Below are 17,694 nucleotides of genomic sequence, written 5' to 3'. Positions count from 1 at the left end.
CTCTTAAATAGATGATTCTCTCTCTCTCTCCCTCTCTGTTCCTCTCTTTTTTTAAAATTCAAACTTTAAAAGGTTTTTTTAAAATCACTGGTTAGAATTCATCACAGGATCTCACCAACCACATGAGAACCAGGAAGTTCAGCCCTAATATGTCCCCAGAAGACAAGAAAACCAGAATGCTTGGAGACTGCTCTAATCACAACCATGGGACTGTGATGATAAAGGATGGAGTGTTTTTCTTGAATTCCTATTTCTAGGGAGGGGGAAGAGGGTACCAGAGATTGTCACCATTCTGTGTGATGTGACAAAGCACACAACAGTGGTATATGCACAGCACAAGAGCATAAGCAATAGGGTCAGAGATGGTTTCCTGAGACTTATGTACAGCCCTGGCTTGTAGGAGGGACAGAATTGTACCTGATGAAGGGTTTTATGACCAGAGGAAATAGCACCTTCAACATGACATTGGATCATGCAACATCTAATTTTTTCAATTACGGCTTACATTCAATATTATTTTGTACTAGAGGCCCGGTGCATGAAATTCGTGCAGGGGATGGGGTGTCCCTCAGCCCAGCCTGCACCCTCTCGCAATTCAGGACCCCTCGGGGGATGTCTGATTGCCGCCCTGTGGGATTGGGCCTAAACCGGCAGTTGGACATCCCTCTCGCAATCTGGGACTGCTGGCTCCTAACCGCTCACCTGCCTGCCTCATTGCCCCTAACCACTCGCTGCCTGCCTACCTGATCTCCCCTAACCACTCGCCTGCCTGCCTGATCTCCCCTAACCACCTCTGCCTTGACCCCTGCCACAGCGGTTTCATCTGGAAGGACTTCGGAATGACATCCGGAATGTCGTTTGGCTGTCCGGTATAATTATCATATTACGCTTTTATTATTATAGATTAGCTTCAGGTACACAGCGTAGTGGTCAGACAGTCCTTTTCAGTCCTCTCCCTCCTTTCACTCCCACCACCATTACCTTGGTTCAAGTCCTCACCTGGGACCCAAACTAAGTCAGGAGCCCAGCCCACCGTCTACATCGCTGTCAGGGTTACTCTTTCAAATTCTCCATCTGATCACGTTGCTCCCTTGTGCACATTGCTTGACCTCCCCCGTTTTAGCTAAAAAAATGTTCAAAATCTCTAAGATAACCTGTACAGATTTCCACAGTCCTCCAACTCCTGCCCAGCCTCATATTCTACTAAGCTTCCCCATCCAATACCTGAGCCACGCCATGTCTCGTGTGTGTGTGTGTGTGTGTCTGAGTGTGTGTGTTTGTGAAAGTGTGTGTCTGTGAGTGTGTGTGTGTGTGTCTTTGAGTGTGTGTGTGATTGTGTGTCTGTGAGTATGTGTGTTTGTGAAAGTATGTATGTCTCTATAAGTGAGTATGTAAGTGTGTGTGTGTGTGTGTGTGTGTCTGTGTATGTTTTGGGTGCTCCTTGTCTTTTTCCTTTCATTCTCCCATGTAAAAATGCTTATTGTTAAGGCTCAACTTAAATCCTATATAAATTATTCCACCATTTTTTAATCCTTGCCATACTTTAGTCACTATGTCATAAATACTTTACGCCTGTGGTTCCCAATCTTGTTTAGTCACGAGGCACAGTATGGAATAGATTTTATAGTCACAAGCCAGTACACACACACAACAAAAGCTTCGTAAACAAAACATTTCTTCCTGTACGTGATGCACTCTGATATTTTCTGTTCCACTGGATTTTTATTTTCTTTTGTGAGTGATTACCATGACCCACTAAATTGCTTCTGTGACCCACATTTTTTAAAACCACGGCTTCCCATCGGGTAATCCTGATCATACTTGATGCAGGAGCGGTTGTTAGCATTGTCTTCACTGTAGTGGTGGGAGACACGCAATCTGACCAGAAGCATGCAGCTTAGCAAGACAAAGCCGGGGTCCGCCATCCACAGGTTTCTGGGCTCAGAGGCCCGTCTCTTCACCAGACAGCCTCCCACCTCCCCGGGAAGCCGGCTCCCCCTCACCTCCGGGAATCCGGCACTGATGTCAACCTTCCTTTGGCGTGACCATATCTCTTGCATTATTGTCAGACAGGGGCAGAGTTGGACCCCTTTGGTGGCTTGTTTCTGAAGTGCAGAACCACTATCAGTCATCATTATGCCTTTGAAAAACCTGGTATTGTGCTGAAATAGTGGATGTTCAGCGAATGTTGCATTGAACTAGAATGTTTGGGGTATGGCTGTGAGTCATCCAATGGAGATTACGTTGTATAATGAAATTTCTACTTAATAAGGCGGGAACGTGTGTGGTCATTGTCGGGATGATTTCTCTTTCACAGGGAGCTAGTAAAAATGTCTGTGCTCAGATCACTGACATGGAAACCCTTCTTCCCTCGTTCTAAATGACCTCATGGTGGGCCTCTTTTTTCTGTCATGACAAAGCTAGAAGGTAGGGAGATGCCACCAGCTGGCCTACGGAAGCCATCATGCCTCGTTTACTCATGTGCAAAACTAGTCACTTGCTCATCAGAGCTTTGTCGAGTCCCTCTGAGTGGCAGGCATGCGCTAGCTCTCTATGCCCTGGTGATCAGCTAGATCTCACCCCAGCACTCGGCATCTGAGCGTGTCCTCCTACCTCTGGGAATAAACCAGACACATTTCCTCAAGAGAAAGCTACTTCCGAGCACCCCAGACCTATGCCGACCAACTCTGGTTTATAAAACTCTGGAAGCTATTCCTGAAGTTTCCTGGGAAATAACCTCAGTATTTCACGGCCAATTCTGATGGAAATGGTTCTAAATCTGCTTTAAATTTTTCATGGTGTAATTTACATATATTTATTAGACTTTGGTTCCTTGAGGGAGTGGGGGAGATTGCTTGTCTTTTCTAACCCAGTCCTCTAACAATGGTCTTTCTTCCCCCTTCAACTCATTCTCAATGAACCACAGCTCAATCTTTCTCTGGATCTGTACTTTCATTTTCTTTTTTATTGTTGTAGTGGTCATTCAGATTCACTGGGCATCCAGGGAAACTGGCCAGGGGCTATAATTGCTCAAAACGCAGGTGACGTGTACTCTCAGGTTAAGAGAAACCCTGGCCTTTAAAATCCTGAGCCCAATTTTGTACTTTATGGAGCAAAAGAAAAGAGAAATGAGCCCTGAAATCTCATTTGAAGCCCAGTCTCACAAGACAGCCTGCCCAATTTTGCAGATAAATTGCCAATAAGCCTCCTGCCTTTGTGATGGCACGCGCTCAGACCCAATGGCCAGTGTGTATCATCTGAACGTGTGCCTCCATCGCTGCTCCCGCGTCCCTCCACCCCCCGCCCCGGAGCCACAGAGGAAATGCCCTGTGGGTCACCCCGCTTGGGAAGATTCCAGCTTTGAAAACACCTTTTTCGTTTCGCCTGACAGACATGTAGTACTACTGAGGGAAACAAATTGGCTTCAAATATTTTCCTATTAAGACAATGAAAATAGCTATTTTTTTCTAATACTAACTATTATGCCTATATTCTTTTTATTTCCAAGAATAGCCAGTCCCACTAATTTCTTTATTCCATGGGAGAAGTTATATGATGATAAACTACATCTTTTGGCAGAGTATATTGAATAGGCGATAGCAATCAAGTTAAATTAATAAAGCGTGTTTACAGATAGATCATGTGCATGGCAGAGAGAATGACAACAGAGAAGGGACGAGGCAAGACTGTAGCAGACGGAGGGCATTTTGTGGGAAGAGCCAGGGAATATGAGGCTCCTGGAACGTCAGTCTGGCTAGTTGGACAATGCCCTTGACCTCAACCATAGCATGAGGAGACGAGTTTCTTTCCCTCTTTTTCTGGATATCAACTTTAATTCACTTGCAATTAATATAACAATGATTTTTATTTTGGAAGGCCAAAGGGTAACATATTGATGTTTGAAAGGCTTTTTTAAATGTAGCCAATAGTCATATATAAAATAGCAACTACAGGGATCTCAGTGACGTACAGAGGAAACCACCCCAATTGCCTCGGATAAAACACATTTTTAATACACTGCTTTTTCTGTAAGTGCCGGACACCTGCCTATCCCTTTAGGAAGGTCTTTGTGCTATCCTATTATCAGCTTTAAGAGATGAAAATAGTGAAATCCAATGAAAATAAATCCAATCAAAATGTATTATACACAAGAATTTTTAAAACAGAGCAAATCTTAAACTGACCCAGCTAACTTCCTGTTCTTAATGTAAACCAGACCATGTCTCTGCCACTAAAAAGAAAGATTTCGTATGTTTTGAAAGTGCCATTTCCCAGTGGTGAAAAGAGCTACCCATTTTGTTTATTCTGCTTTGGGGGAAGTTTAAAAAAAAAATCACTGCTGCAAACATTCTATCTACAAAATCAGAGCATTCCAGTTTTGTTTTGTTTTAACTGCATGCTGACATTTGATGTGGAACTTTTTAAAGCACCATAGTTCTTTGACGGAATTAGTTTTTTTATTGAAACATTAATTGCATTTTTAAGTGGAATTTTTTAATATCCATCAGACACACTGAATAATTTGATGTGAGCAGCCTGCTTGCTACCCCTTTTTTATTGCATTCACATAATTTCTAGGTCATTATTAAAGTCACTGAATTCCCTCCAGTTAGCAGTCAGTGGGTCCACACTCTGCGAGGCTCTGGCCCTGGGGGTGCGTGGAGGGAGGGTGAGGCAGGACCCCCCTCAGGGAGCCTGGACTCTGTCCAGCAGGGCGTTGGGAGGAGCACGCAAGACCAAGCTCCAAAGTGGAACAAACATCAGGTCCTAACAGACACAAGCAAAGACAGGGCACCTGATGGAGGGATTACTGGGGCCGCCAAGGCTTTATAAGTTCATCTGCTGAGCTCAGGAGTGTAAGGCAGTGGTCGGCAAACTGCGGCTTGTGAGCCACATTTGGCTCTTTGGCCCCTTGAGTGTGGCTCTTCCACAAAATACCACGGCCTGGGTGAGTCTATTTTGAAGATGTGGCATTAGAAGAAGTTTAAGTTTAAAAAATTTGGCTCTCAAAAGAAATTTCAATCATTGTACTGTTGATATTTGGCTCTGTTGACTAATGAGTTTGCCGACCACTGGTATAAGGGATTTAGAAATGAACGCAGCAGTTCTCGGGGAAACATCCAGGTTTACAGAAATTACTGAAGAGCCATTGAAGTCCCTCATGGTGGCTACTGTTATCTTATTTTTCTGGTTTGGACATGAAAGGAGAAAGATTACACCAAACTCATGAGGCAGAATAACTCTGGAGTGAAGGCAGGTCTGGGAGACTCTGTTCCCAGGTTTCCATGGGGTGACACTGAAGCGCAAGGACCTTCCGGCCACCTTCCCATCCTTTTGAGGAGGACGCTGTCAGGTTCCTTAGAAATCCATGCCTGCACCCCAGGCCTGAAGCGAAGGCCCAGAAAGGCCGGACATGAGTCTGAGTGCGAGCTGTCCTGCGTGGGTATTGCTACGTTCACACCATTAGCTGCACTTTCCACCCCGGGTACCACTTTAGGGAGGCAAACATGGCAGAAGGCTTATTAAGAAAAACTATACATATTTTTTAAAAATCAAATTCATGAAGTTTTCCTTTATTTTTCTAGGCATTTTGCCAATAGTAATCCTGTCCTCAACTACGACAGGAATACTCTTGCAAAGGAAATTCCAATGGTTTTCTTTCCAGCTTTTAGCAGAAATGTGTCAGAACCCTACCTTGCCTCGTTTTAATTAATCTTCCTTCTGCCAGCCACGATCATTTCCTGCTCCCTTGGGACGGGAACTTGCCTTATAGTGTACACACTGGAATTGAACTCACTAAATGCATATGCTTTCCAACTCAGCAACTATGTCTGAGCTTTGACTGTGACTAAGCCTAGCGCTAAGAGCTTTTGCATAAGTTTTCTTACCACCACCCAAGGCAGAGATCTGCAGGACAGACAGTGTATATGGCTGGACAGGTGTCCTGTGTTCCTGGCCATCGGTCATCAGCCACGGGTGCCCACACTTCCAATGGGGCACTGTTGGCATGATACCGAAGAGGGAAAACCATGAACTTGACATTTGTAAGCACAGTATGAGTCATAGCTCAGTAGACAGACTATAGAAATATCTTATATTTTAAGTGGGTGTCTCAAACAGAATGCCAAGGTCTTCCCTCAATAACACTATGGGTTGATCCTGTCATGTGACTTCAGCTCTGGAGAAAAATCCGCTCACCTTACTGCAGAATCTCTGATGGACCAAGAAATAAATAACGCGGCTGCCACTGAGAACCGTGTCCACGGAGAGTGGTTAATTAATAACTCAAGGTTAACTCCGGATGCTGATCGAATTAGCACGTTTAAATACTTTTTAGATGCGGAAGAACAGACTTTGTCTCAGGCAGCTATCAGGAATGTGTGATAGGCACAGGCTAATTGTCAACCCCAGTCCACAGATGCCCTATCTACTCCCTCGTGCCAGGCAGAGAGCCGAGTTAAAAATGAGCCATGGGGTAGAATTCCCCTTCAAGAACCACAGCTACGCAAGTCATATGCCTGGCACCAAAGCTTTCTTAATGTTGGATGCTTCTGGATTTCCATGGGTCATGAATTATCACTTAAGTCTTCCCTTAAAACAAGTGTTTAGCCCAATCATATTTGATGCATTCTAGATTAATTCACAGTTTGGGCACAGTGAAATCTTCTAGAATGGCTAATATCCCTGTCAAGTCTAAAGATGATAAGCCTAGAAAGTTAAAGATCTCTTAGAAGAAAATTAAATATTTAGGTATTTAAATATTGAAAAAAAGTGTCTTTCTCCCCTCATCACACATGTCTCCTACCCTATTTGATTCTCTAACCCCCAAGAAACATTGTCTATACCCTGCAATTCTCTATGTTATGGTCCTGGAGAGTCAAGTTCTGCTTTGTTTCTCTCTACTCCTCCAAGCTCATTTAAGGCTTCACAGTCTTGGATGTATCCGCCTCGCTGAAGTGTCAGGAGCAATCTGGAAATAAAATCGACCTCTTTTCATTGAACGTTCCCAGTATTTGGAAAGGATTGTCACATATTGAAATGCATGTAGAAATTAGCAAGTCAATTTAAACACGATTAGATCGTTGTGTGGGGAAATTTGGTACCCAATAAAAGGACAGTTAATGAAATGTCAATATAATCCATGGTGTCATAGCTCATACTAAAGTCCTGAGGAAACATTTCATAAGGAAGCTACCTGCCTCGTCCCTCTTTCACGGAACAAGCATTCTGGACTGAGCATTAAGGAGAAAGATTTAATCAAACAGATAAGCTTTACTATCCAGAGTGAGCTTCTGATTAATATTTTCCCCATTTAGCTCTTCTTCCTCTTAAATGTTGCCACCTCTTGAACTTGTCCACAATGGTTGAATTATGCACCATTTATCAATAAGTGATGCTGTTTAACGTAAGTACAAGGTCATTTGCAGTGCACACCTCCACTGGAGACCTCTCATGCCCATGAGCATCCCTCTCTAGACGAACTAGTCTTGCTCTCTCCTGCAGGATCCACGTGTAAGCACCCTTACCCCACCAAACTGGAAATTACAGCCAGTCCCAGCACAGCCTTCTCTGCTGCTGTGAGCAGGGCTGAAGCTAGCCTTTGGCCTTCTCCTGTGTGAGTCCCCAATCTCTATATCCTTCCAGGCTCCAAGCCGTCTGCGTGGTTTCCTTGGAGTTCAAACCCCCCTCCTACCTTTGAGTGATGAAAAGCAAACCTAAAAGGCAGCTAGAGAAAAGACGCGTTAGACAGATGTACACATCCCTCAGCAAGAACGTCCTATTCCTGACTCAGCCTCTCATGAACCTTGTTTTTCCTATTTGTTAGGCAGCACCAGGCAGTGTTGAATCTAGTGCTAACTATTCCCTACCACAAAGGTAAAGCCCTCACGCACTGTGTCCAACGCCTGTGAACCTCTAGGGTTTTCAGTCTGGCTGGTGGGGGCAGACACTGTTCCTGCCCCTGGATGAATGCTGGCTGCTGTGACCTCCAGTCCTTCCAGGTGGCTCTTTCCTGGCCCTGACAGCTCCTCATGCGCATGCATAGATCTGCTCAGCTGTGCACCCAAGTGGGACCCTCTTCAGATCCCCAGAATTCTCTCTGTGTGCAGCTCCCTCTCCCCAGTCCTCTGCCCCAGGAATCCAGCTCCCTCCCTGTCTCTCAGCTCTGTCTCCTCAACTCAGAGAAGCTGCCTGGCTCCCCCCGGGCTCCCTTCTCTGGGCCACAGCCTAGAAACTCGCACAGAAATGTAAAATCTCTGCAGTTGCACACCTCACCTCGTGTGTTCACAGGTCCCTGTCCTTCAGTTCCTGGTGTGCAAAGCCTTTGAAACAGGTGCTTTTTGGTGGTTTCGGGTAGAAAACTGAACCTGGTTTTTGCTACTCCATCTCAGCTGAAAACAGATGTGTGGTCTGTTTACATCATTTGAAGGGTTAATTTGCTCACCCGTGCCTGTCAAAGTTGCTTCATAGAGAAATGTAGGCTACAGGGAGACATAGCCATAGACATAGCAAATCCTTTGGAGAAGGATTAGAGGAGGGTTTTTGACTCTGATGATAGATAACATGTGAATAGCCATTCTTTGGGGATATTCACTTGTGCCTTTTGCCTTCTTGAATGTGGGAACATTTGTGTCTCCTGTCACAGGTGATCAGCGAGTTCGAAGCCTCTCCTGACTCATTTTCCTACAGAATCCCGAACCTTAGCCGGAACCGTCAGTACAGCGTCTGGGTGGTGGCCGTGACCTCAGCCGGCAGAGGCAACAGCAGTGAAATCATCACGGTAGAGCCATTAGCGAAAGGTGTGCCACCGTAGTAAGGACCTCATTTGCCATTGTGATCGGGCTGTTTTTAAAGTCTCTGTTCTGCCTGAAATAACGCTTACAATGCCCTACACATCAAGCAAACCAGAATATCACAAGTTACCACATTTCAGCCCAGGAAATAGTGGTGCTGGTAGCTGGCACTGGGCTTTGGGGATAATCAGAAAAGAATCCTCCTAGAGGTGAGCACAGCGTTAAGGGGGAGTGGCCTTACAGCTCAGGGTGCCTTTGGGAGAATTAGAAAAAGGGGACCGCACTCACCCTTTTGTGTAGTGAAAATCACCACAGAGCCGCCTCCCAAGGAAGTTCTACTTGCCTCCAAACCAGGTATCACACTTCTTAAATGAAAAGGTCTCTATTTGGTCTCTAGAACTTGGAACCTTACAAACCTAAGAAAACTGTGTGCTCTTCTCGCATTAATAGAATGCTATAAACAAAGACCTTGAGTACCAGTGGGAAGTTGGAGTCACCAAACAAAAAGTTCCTGTAAGTGAATATGCGTCTCTTTACCCGGAGAGGTTATACTGGTTCTCAAAGGCACCGACATATAGGCACAGAATATTCTTATTTTCCTCTGGTCATTGCTGCCATCCGGGGTTTAGGGTCCCCCTAAATTGCCACTCCTCATGAGTAAATGTATTTACATCTTAATCCCAGGCCAGCAGGAGGTGCCCCCTGACTTTTGAATATACCACATTGGCGATTTATTACTAACTAGAGGCCCAGTGCATGAAATTCGTGCACGGGAAGGGTCCCTAGTGGCTGCCGGCTGCCGGGTTCTGGCCAGGGCACTTCCCTTCCCTCAGTCACCTGCTGCCACCACTGCCACCCCCTTGTTGAACTCCCAGTCAAGGGGACAATTTGCATATTAGGCTTTTATTATATAGGATCAGGTTAGAGGTGCCTAGAGGAGAAAATAAACCTTCCAAGATCCAGTTTTACCTCCATGAGCTCTTGTGCTCATAACTGTGAGCGCTAAGAAAGAAGCAGCATAAAGTAGCGAGGGGAAGGAACACAGTGGCGTCGCATTCTGAAGGCAGATAGGAAATAAGCATATAGTTGGTAAGAAAAGTAATTAGTGGATTTTTTTTTTTTTTTTGTCAGTTGTACTCTTTGGTCATGCTATCCAGCCGGCCTAACGTTTGGAAAACACTGGTTGTCACTGGGCATAAGGACTGCTCTGTGGGGTAAAAAGGAACTGCAACATGGACATAGGAGTAGCAATAGCTTTACCTCTTCCCTACTTTGTGTGTCCAATGTTACATCTCCAGACATAGCCAGAACCGGCCTGGCTGATGCAGGAGGATGTGATATACTCAGAGGAGTCACACTGGCAACTGGCCACTTCCAGAGGAGTAGGACTTGTCTGGGGAGATGAAATACCATTTGGTAATTTGGTAAATGATTTTGAGTGCCTATTGCATGTTGGCACTATGCTGGGGATACAGGGGTGCCTGACTGTGCAATCAGCATCCCGGGGGTTTCAGAGGTTCAACATAATAACACAGTCATTCCAGCGCTGATATTTCTGGACAGGTGGCCCTCCTGGGTGGCTCGTTCCATGTGGTGATTCAGGGATCCAGGCTTCTTCCATAGCAGGATTTTAAGTCCAGGGGTCCCGGGGTCCTTTATTTCAGCCATGAAGATAGAGAAAGAGAGAGCATGGAGGCTGGAGCAAGGATTTCATGGACCAGATGTGGCCGGGCTAAGCTTCTGGGAAGGAATGTCCCAGCAAGTGGTGTCCCGGGGCACAGCAAAGGATGGGCACTAGCTTTGCCTCTAGAAGGCGGGGATCTTGGTGCCTCTTTTAACTTTCGTGTCTCATTCAAGAAGGTGACACAGAAGCCTGTCTGTGCTGCCCTCCCGTCTGCAAGGAGGCCTCTGCTGCCACAGGTCCATCTGGGGTTTTCCTCTCCACCTCTGGGCCCTCCTCCCACTTGGGAATGGCGCCCTGTGCCAGCGGCCCTGACAGACATCCTGTTGGAGCCTCATCATCACTGTCCCAAGCAAAGGGCTATTCTTCAAGAGAGGCCCCTCTGAAAATGTGCATTGTCCCTAACACCGTGCCGAAGATCAAGTGGATATAATAACATCAGGAAAGGGCAGGAAAATTGATCGATAGGAGCTGTTCCAGTTTTACTTCTTCCCGTCCCTTGGAGCTTTATGCTTTGTATTGCCTGTTCTCTCCCATATTAAAAGTATCTTTTAATGTGCAGTTTGGGTGTTGAGATAAATTGTTTAATAAAGTGTTTTGAAAAATAATTGGACTCATAGAAAACACAGCTTGGATGGAGCTGCCGGGCTTATGAAGCCCCAAATAATTAATGTGGGCTCCTCGTGTTTAGTCAATAGAAGGGGGAAATGCCACAGTGGGGATTTTCGGCTGTTTGTATGTTCTCACAGCGAAAACCCCATCTCCAAAGCCAGGTGCCAGAGAATGGCGTGGACAGGGATGCTCACGGGCAGGGCTGCAGGCCCCTTGTTGGGGTGCTGCTGTGGTGGGGATAGTCATCTTGACCTCTGAGTAGATGTGTCTGCATGTTAATCGGCTTCTTCTCTGTTTGGCGTGCAGCTCCTGCGCGAATCCTGACCTTCAGCGGCACGGTTACGACCCCGTGGATGAAAGACATCGCCTTGCCGTGCAAAGCTGTGGGGGACCCTGCACCTGCGGTGAAGTGGATGAAAGACAGGTAACCAGTAACCCGATGTGTGCCTTCAGCGGAGCTCTAACCCATTGCACCGGAGACACTGAGCTGGGTCCAGTGAAAGCTGCAAAACCTACCCACTCTTCCCAGACAGAGAGGACGGGGTGGAGGCGGGACCTCAGCTCTCGCACTAAAAGGAACTGATCTACTATGTAAATCCTCCCTAAATTCAGAGCCTTTAAGTTCATAAAAGAAGGATTATAAGGAAAATAGTCTGACCAACCCAGTATCCTCTGTGGACATTTTCTGTACCTTCTCATGTAAATTTCTCATATAACTGAGATGAATGCGCCCAAGGTTATGTAAGACTTAGCACTCATCTCTTCGCCTCCCGAGATAATGGACCCACTAACCCTAACTCAAACGCTCTGAGAAATGACTGTAAGAAATAAGGACTTTGCTAATGCAAAATCTGGTTTCATTCCCAAAAGTAATTATTAAAATAATAGCAGTGAAGATGGGGAGAAAGTGGGTGAGATGTATTGTGTCCATGTAACTTTTTAAAGTGTTTCATCTCTATTCAGAGCGAAAAATTAGGACTTAAAGGATTGAGAATTCACTAAAGAGCGTAAAGATTTGATACAAAATGGATTCAGAGGAGTACCTATTTTCAAATAGAAGCACTCAAAAGACATAAACTATTGAAATAATGGTCTTGGCCCAGCGACCACTTTTCTCATCTCTTTTAAAGTCAGTTCATCTAAAGGAAGGATGTAAGCTCCCAAGGTCAGATGGCATTCTCCCTGAGGTGACCCCACACGGCTGGACAAGCACCACCGTGGCCTTGGGAATGATGATGAGGGAACTCTCATCATGCTAGGGTCCACTTGTCACCCCCTTGACTGTCCATTTTTATGTCAAAATCATGAACAACTGTAACTTTAAGTGAATCTAGAAGAGATCCCAGAATCCAGTTGTTCATAGTATGACTTGGTCAAATGGCACTTGTCCCCACAGAAGGAATCCCCAGAAAGAGGCACTCACAGGTGCCTCCGTGGTGGAAGACATGGCAGGCAGGGACATGTGTGAGGAGCCTGATCCAGACCCTGAACAGGGACTCACGTCAGCATAGCATTTTTTACAAAGAACACATCTCGGCTGATGGTTGTCATGATAGAATCATAGTTTAGTTCTCATGAATCCCAACGCATTGCTTGCTTCAAAGAGAGTCTTTATGCTCTTCCCCAACCTCAGCTAATCTGGATTGTAATTTCTTTAATCTGTGCCTTTTTCTTCCTGTGAGGCAGTAACGGGACGCCCAGCCTGGTGACGATTGATGGGCGGAGGAGCGTGTTCAGCAACGGAAGCTTCGTCATCCGCACGGTGAAGGCGGAGGATTCCGGCTACTACAGCTGCATCGCCAATAACAACTGGGGCTCCGATGAGATCATTTTAAACTTACAAGTACAAGGTACAGAACGGTGGGGCTCTTTGTAACGATATTGGTTGTGTGCATGCCTAGAGGCAGAAGCAAGTGGAGCGCATTAAAAATCAGCCTTGAGAAAAAGCTCGTTGCTGTTTTCGTGTTGCAAAAAGTACATGTGTTCATTCTGGAAAATATAATAAAACAAATCAAAGAAAATAGGAAGCATTCATGATTCCAGAGGTAACCACTGGCTCCATTTTTGCATATAGAGAGCTGGTCTCATATTCCTTCATGTGAGCATCGCTGACAAAGCCCTTCTCCATAACTTCCACGAATCGCATGGTTCACTCGGCAGATGTAGAAGTGTAACCCAGAAAACACAAAAAATAAGTCTGAACTGAGGCCCTTGATGTCTGCTGATTAACTCAGTTCTTCTATGCAATATGTAAAAAGGACACTAAACTCTATATTGCTGTAATATTTAATTGTGTATTTAATAGAACATGTGGAATTTTTCTTAGCATACATAAAAGTACACAACAAGCTTAAGATTGTAAATTAAAATCAAGTGCAAAATCCCAAATGGCCATTGACTGGGTTCCTATTTGGAGGCCCCTGATTTTTATGGGTAAAGAAATCTTCGGATTTAAGTATTGTCACATTAATAATCACGGCAAGTAAAAATAAAATTAATATTGTCCTCAGCAGAAGGGAAGGGAAGAAGAACTAGAATTTTAAAAACTAATGCAAAATTGATCTGAAATTTTGACTTGAAGTCAGGAGAATTCCAAAACATTTTAGAAGATGGACTTGAAAGAAATGGGTCTGTTTTTCATGCCTTTGGGTTCATATATTCGGCTGCCCTCAGAAGTAAAGAGAAGGACATTTTATGGGAAGCTTTCACTGTAATTTGAATAACCTAATTCTGAATTTCTCTGGCGTTTTTATCCTCAGAGCTAATCCAAAATGATATCAAAGCCCATTGGTTAGAAGTATGTAGTATTCAAACGTTGTTATAAGCATTGAAAATCAGGTGCTGCCACTCAATGGCACACCTTGGATTTTCGGAGCTCAGTGTGTGTGTGTGTGTGTGTGTGTGTGTGTGTGTGTGTGTGTGTGTGTGTTGTGTCTTGGGGAGTAGCTACAAAAAGTGGAAAATTTTATAGTTCTTTCCCCACAAGCCATTCTCGTCCTCCCTCTTTCGCATCACTGAGAACAGAACAGCTAAGTGGATGCCACTTATCTTTCTCATTGAATCGTGGTTGAAATACAGGGTAAAATACTGCATGTATCCTTAGTAACTTTAAAGAAGATTTCAATTAGTGATGAGCAAGTCAGAAATTCAAGGAATCGGTGAGGAAATGAGTTAGATATAAATCCAAGTAGAAATGTCGTTGCATTTCCTTTAAATAATAGATTCACTCTGCTCTATCTCTTTTAGCCCAGGATATCAACTAAATAGACATCTTGACAGAAGTGAATTGCATATTTTGGCAACCTTGAACACTTCTTTAATGAATGGCTGATAGACATGCCTTGGTAAATGACTATTCAGGAAGATTAAAGATGTGAGAAACTAATTCTTGTTTTCTAACAACTGTTTCCTTTCTAGTGCCACCAGATCAGCCTCGGCTTACAGTGTCCAAAACCACATCTTCTTCCATCACCCTCTCCTGGCTCCCTGGGGACAATGGGGGCAGCTCTATCAGAGGTAAAAAGGAATAGGTTGCCCACAATCATTGATTAATTGTCATTATCCACAGGCTGTAAAGTGACACATCCTCATCCAATAATCTTACGTTTATTCCTCCCAAAAATACATCCTATGATTAATTCTTCCATTACCTCAACAAGAAACTACATCTACTGTTATGATATTTGTTGAAATTCATTGTTCACCCAAAGAATCCCATTCGCAAAATCATCGTTGTGTCTCCTGAGTGGAAGAGTAACAAATGCAGAATAGAAATCAAAATCAAATGTGCTAACCTCCCCCCCTGAGATTCTACATACCATTTCTTCCCCATGTTGTCAACACTATATCATTCATTCATTCATATAATCAATCATTCATTTAAGTAACCACAGTTACTATTCTTGTACAGTAATAAATGTTGGAGAACTTAGAGTTTAGATAGAAAATGATTGATTTGTCCAGAGCTTTTGCAATGAGTGCATAGTAGAATGGAATAAAGGAGGTTTATAATGATGGAATGAGATAGTGTGGTAATTCTAGCATCAGTGGAGTTGGGAAAGCATCATTCTGAGCAAGTTGTAGACCAAGGAAAGGGAGCCATTCCAGCTGAAGAGGCCGCAGATGCACAGGAGTGAGGGCTGAGTGACTGACCAAAGAGGACCTCGGGCGGGTGAGAGAGGATGGAAGGCTCAGGTTCCCAAAGGCAGAGGATGTTCTCTCTCTGAGAAAGGAGGAAGGGTGAGAAGTCAACTGGAAATACAGGGGCCTTTTAGGGTGAAGCCAGTGGGCGCTGAAGCCCCTGCTCCCAGCTCCTTCCAGCGCACGAGCTTTTGCCACATCCCTTCCCAGCTTTGCACTCAGGCTGCAGCCAGGCTGGGTGTTTACACACCACACAAATGAGAAATGCTACCAAACAGGACTCTTTTTTTTTTTTTTTCCTCAAGAGCCAGTTGTTAAACATTTATTAGCACTCCTCTGGCTGAAGGGGAGGATCTTCCCTTTTTTTAGGGAAGAAAGAGGTGAGATTATTATTTAAAAATAGTTGGATGATTAGGGGTGAGGATCATTTGTGGGTTTGAGGAGTGTGGGTAAGATTTGTAACAGCTGCCGTGTGAATGCACAGGGAGTCATTAATAGATGAACAAAGTCATTGCCAAGTGGGAGGGAGGCCCCAGCTGCAGCTAAACAGCACAAATTGTAGTGGTCACAGTTATCACAGTGCGATGACTTCCTCAAGTGACTCTGGACAGCTGGGAAGAAAAGAGGATCACAGGTGACCAGAACTGGTGACTGGTGGGACAGGTGCAGCAGGAAGTCAGAAGATGAGTGAAAACAGCCTCCTTAGGAACATGGTCTACCAGAGGTTCTAGGCCGGTTAGAGGACCTTTTTGTGGAGAAAAATGGGGCGCCGAGGGAAGAGTTCAAGGGGCCCTAGTGCTGTCGTCTAAAATGAAATGAAAGAAAGGGAAGAAAATGAAGTGTTGGTCGTGAAGGTGGTAGAGCATGGGATAGGGAGTTTAGGGAGAGGGAGTATAGGAAGAGTGTCAGAGCGCAAGGGCTTAAAGATGAAGCTAGTTTTAGTAATGAAGAGTTTCCAAGAAAAGGCAACCAGGGATTCCCCAATCACAGTGGTGGCCAACGCCATTAGCATGGGGGTTCCCATCACCAAAGGTTAGAAGAGCTTTCTAGAAGTGGTGAAGATGGAGGAGCTTAGAAGGGAAGTCCAATACCCAGGATGTGCAGGGCACCAAGGAGGCGGTTTGGACAGAGCTGGAGCGGAAGACAGGATATGACTGTGGGAGGAGGGAGCACACAGATCCATCAGGCACCTGACTTGTTCAGATTTGTCAGGCATCAAGGGAGCTTCAAGGAGTGCAGATCAGGGACACGGAAGAAAAAATGAGGCTCAGGAGAGAGGACAGCCCTCAAGGCTGCAGAGGGCACGAGGGAAGGCGAGGAGGAAGAAGTAGGGAAGATACTGACCATGACCTTGGAAGGAGGATTCAGAGATGGTGATCTCCATGTGGCAAGTTTGGACAAACAATGCTGCCAGTTTGGGTTTAGGAGGCTCTGTAGTGTAGAAGTGAGAAGCACTTTGCCAGTGTTAAAAATGGCGTTCATGGGCAAGAGGGAAGATACCAGTCCCTGGGTATAAGGACACCATACACAGGCAGGCTAGGCCCCGGTTGTCTGGGTGTGAACGTTTAGGAGACAGGGGACAGGGCAGACAGGATATGTTCACCCCAGGAAGGTGGTTGGGGTAACAGGGATGAAGGTCATACCAAGGAGGAACGTCTCCGTGACCACAGGGGCAAGGAGCAGGAGCTTTAGATCCTGACATTGGGGTTTGAATCGATCAGACCCTAGGATGCTCACCTACCTCTCTGGACCTCAGAGTGCTCATCTGGACCTTAGAGGGAATGATCACTACTTCATAGGCTCCATGAGGTAATGTCAGTCACTGGCTGAGGTGCTTGGCACATAGTGAGAGCTCGAAGAATGGACAGTTGTCGTGACCCGTAGCAGAAGTCAAGGTGCATAAAGTACATGTGAAGTATTGGAGGGGTTTTTCAAACCAAGGAGAAGCCAGGTTCCCATTGCAATGCTGGGAGGGCTGGAGGGTTCGGAGCCGATTCTCTGCGTGGCTGTGAATGAGTCGAGGGTGGTTGAGGCTGTTCCCACCACCATTGATAATATATCCCTTTTCTAGAGCTTTGGTCTCTTAAAAACAACTCAGCTTCAGACCGTGCTCATGCCCAAGGATCTGGTGCGTGTGCTCTGAAGGGCAGCTGTTTAGGGATTGAGTGTCCATTTCCCTCTGCCCAGTACACCTCCTAAAAGGGAACAGTCAGAAAGTGGTTTTATTCTCACCACACCACCCAACAATGGCAACATAGTAATGCCAGGTGTGGCCTAAATCCTTCACTAATCATTATGTCACCACACACTTCTCAGGCCTGGGTTAACTTTCCTGACACCAGAAGAGACCCAATGTTCTTCCAAGATGTGAGTGTTCTGAGGACTCCTATCAAAATGCAAACATCGGCCCTAGCCAGTTTGGTTCATTAGATAGAGCATTGGCCTGTAGACTGAAGTGTCCCGAGTTCA

The 17,694-nt window shown here is 45.2% G+C and overlaps 1 protein-coding gene across 1 annotated transcript in view; it reads left to right on the top strand.

The window, feature by feature from the left end:
* The window catches only part of DSCAM (DS cell adhesion molecule), a 373,478-nt gene that overhangs the window by 306,273 nt on the left and 49,511 nt on the right, over positions 1 to 17,694 (top strand). Inside the window, exons 21-24 of the mRNA XM_054712828.1 lie at positions 8,645 to 8,798; positions 11,392 to 11,509; positions 12,772 to 12,935; positions 14,503 to 14,601. Coding sequence (XP_054568803.1) covers positions 8,645 to 8,798; positions 11,392 to 11,509; positions 12,772 to 12,935; positions 14,503 to 14,601 — 535 coding nt within the window. The remainder of the gene's footprint in view (positions 1 to 8,644; positions 8,799 to 11,391; positions 11,510 to 12,771; positions 12,936 to 14,502; positions 14,602 to 17,694) is intronic.

The sequence above is a fragment of the Eptesicus fuscus genome, chromosome 3 (assembly GCF_027574615.1).
Source record: "Eptesicus fuscus isolate TK198812 chromosome 3, DD_ASM_mEF_20220401, whole genome shotgun sequence".
NCBI lineage: Eukaryota > Metazoa > Chordata > Mammalia > Chiroptera > Vespertilionidae > Eptesicus > Eptesicus fuscus.
Note: the sequence above shows the minus strand (reverse complement) of the source record. Positions and strands in the feature narration are given on the sequence as shown.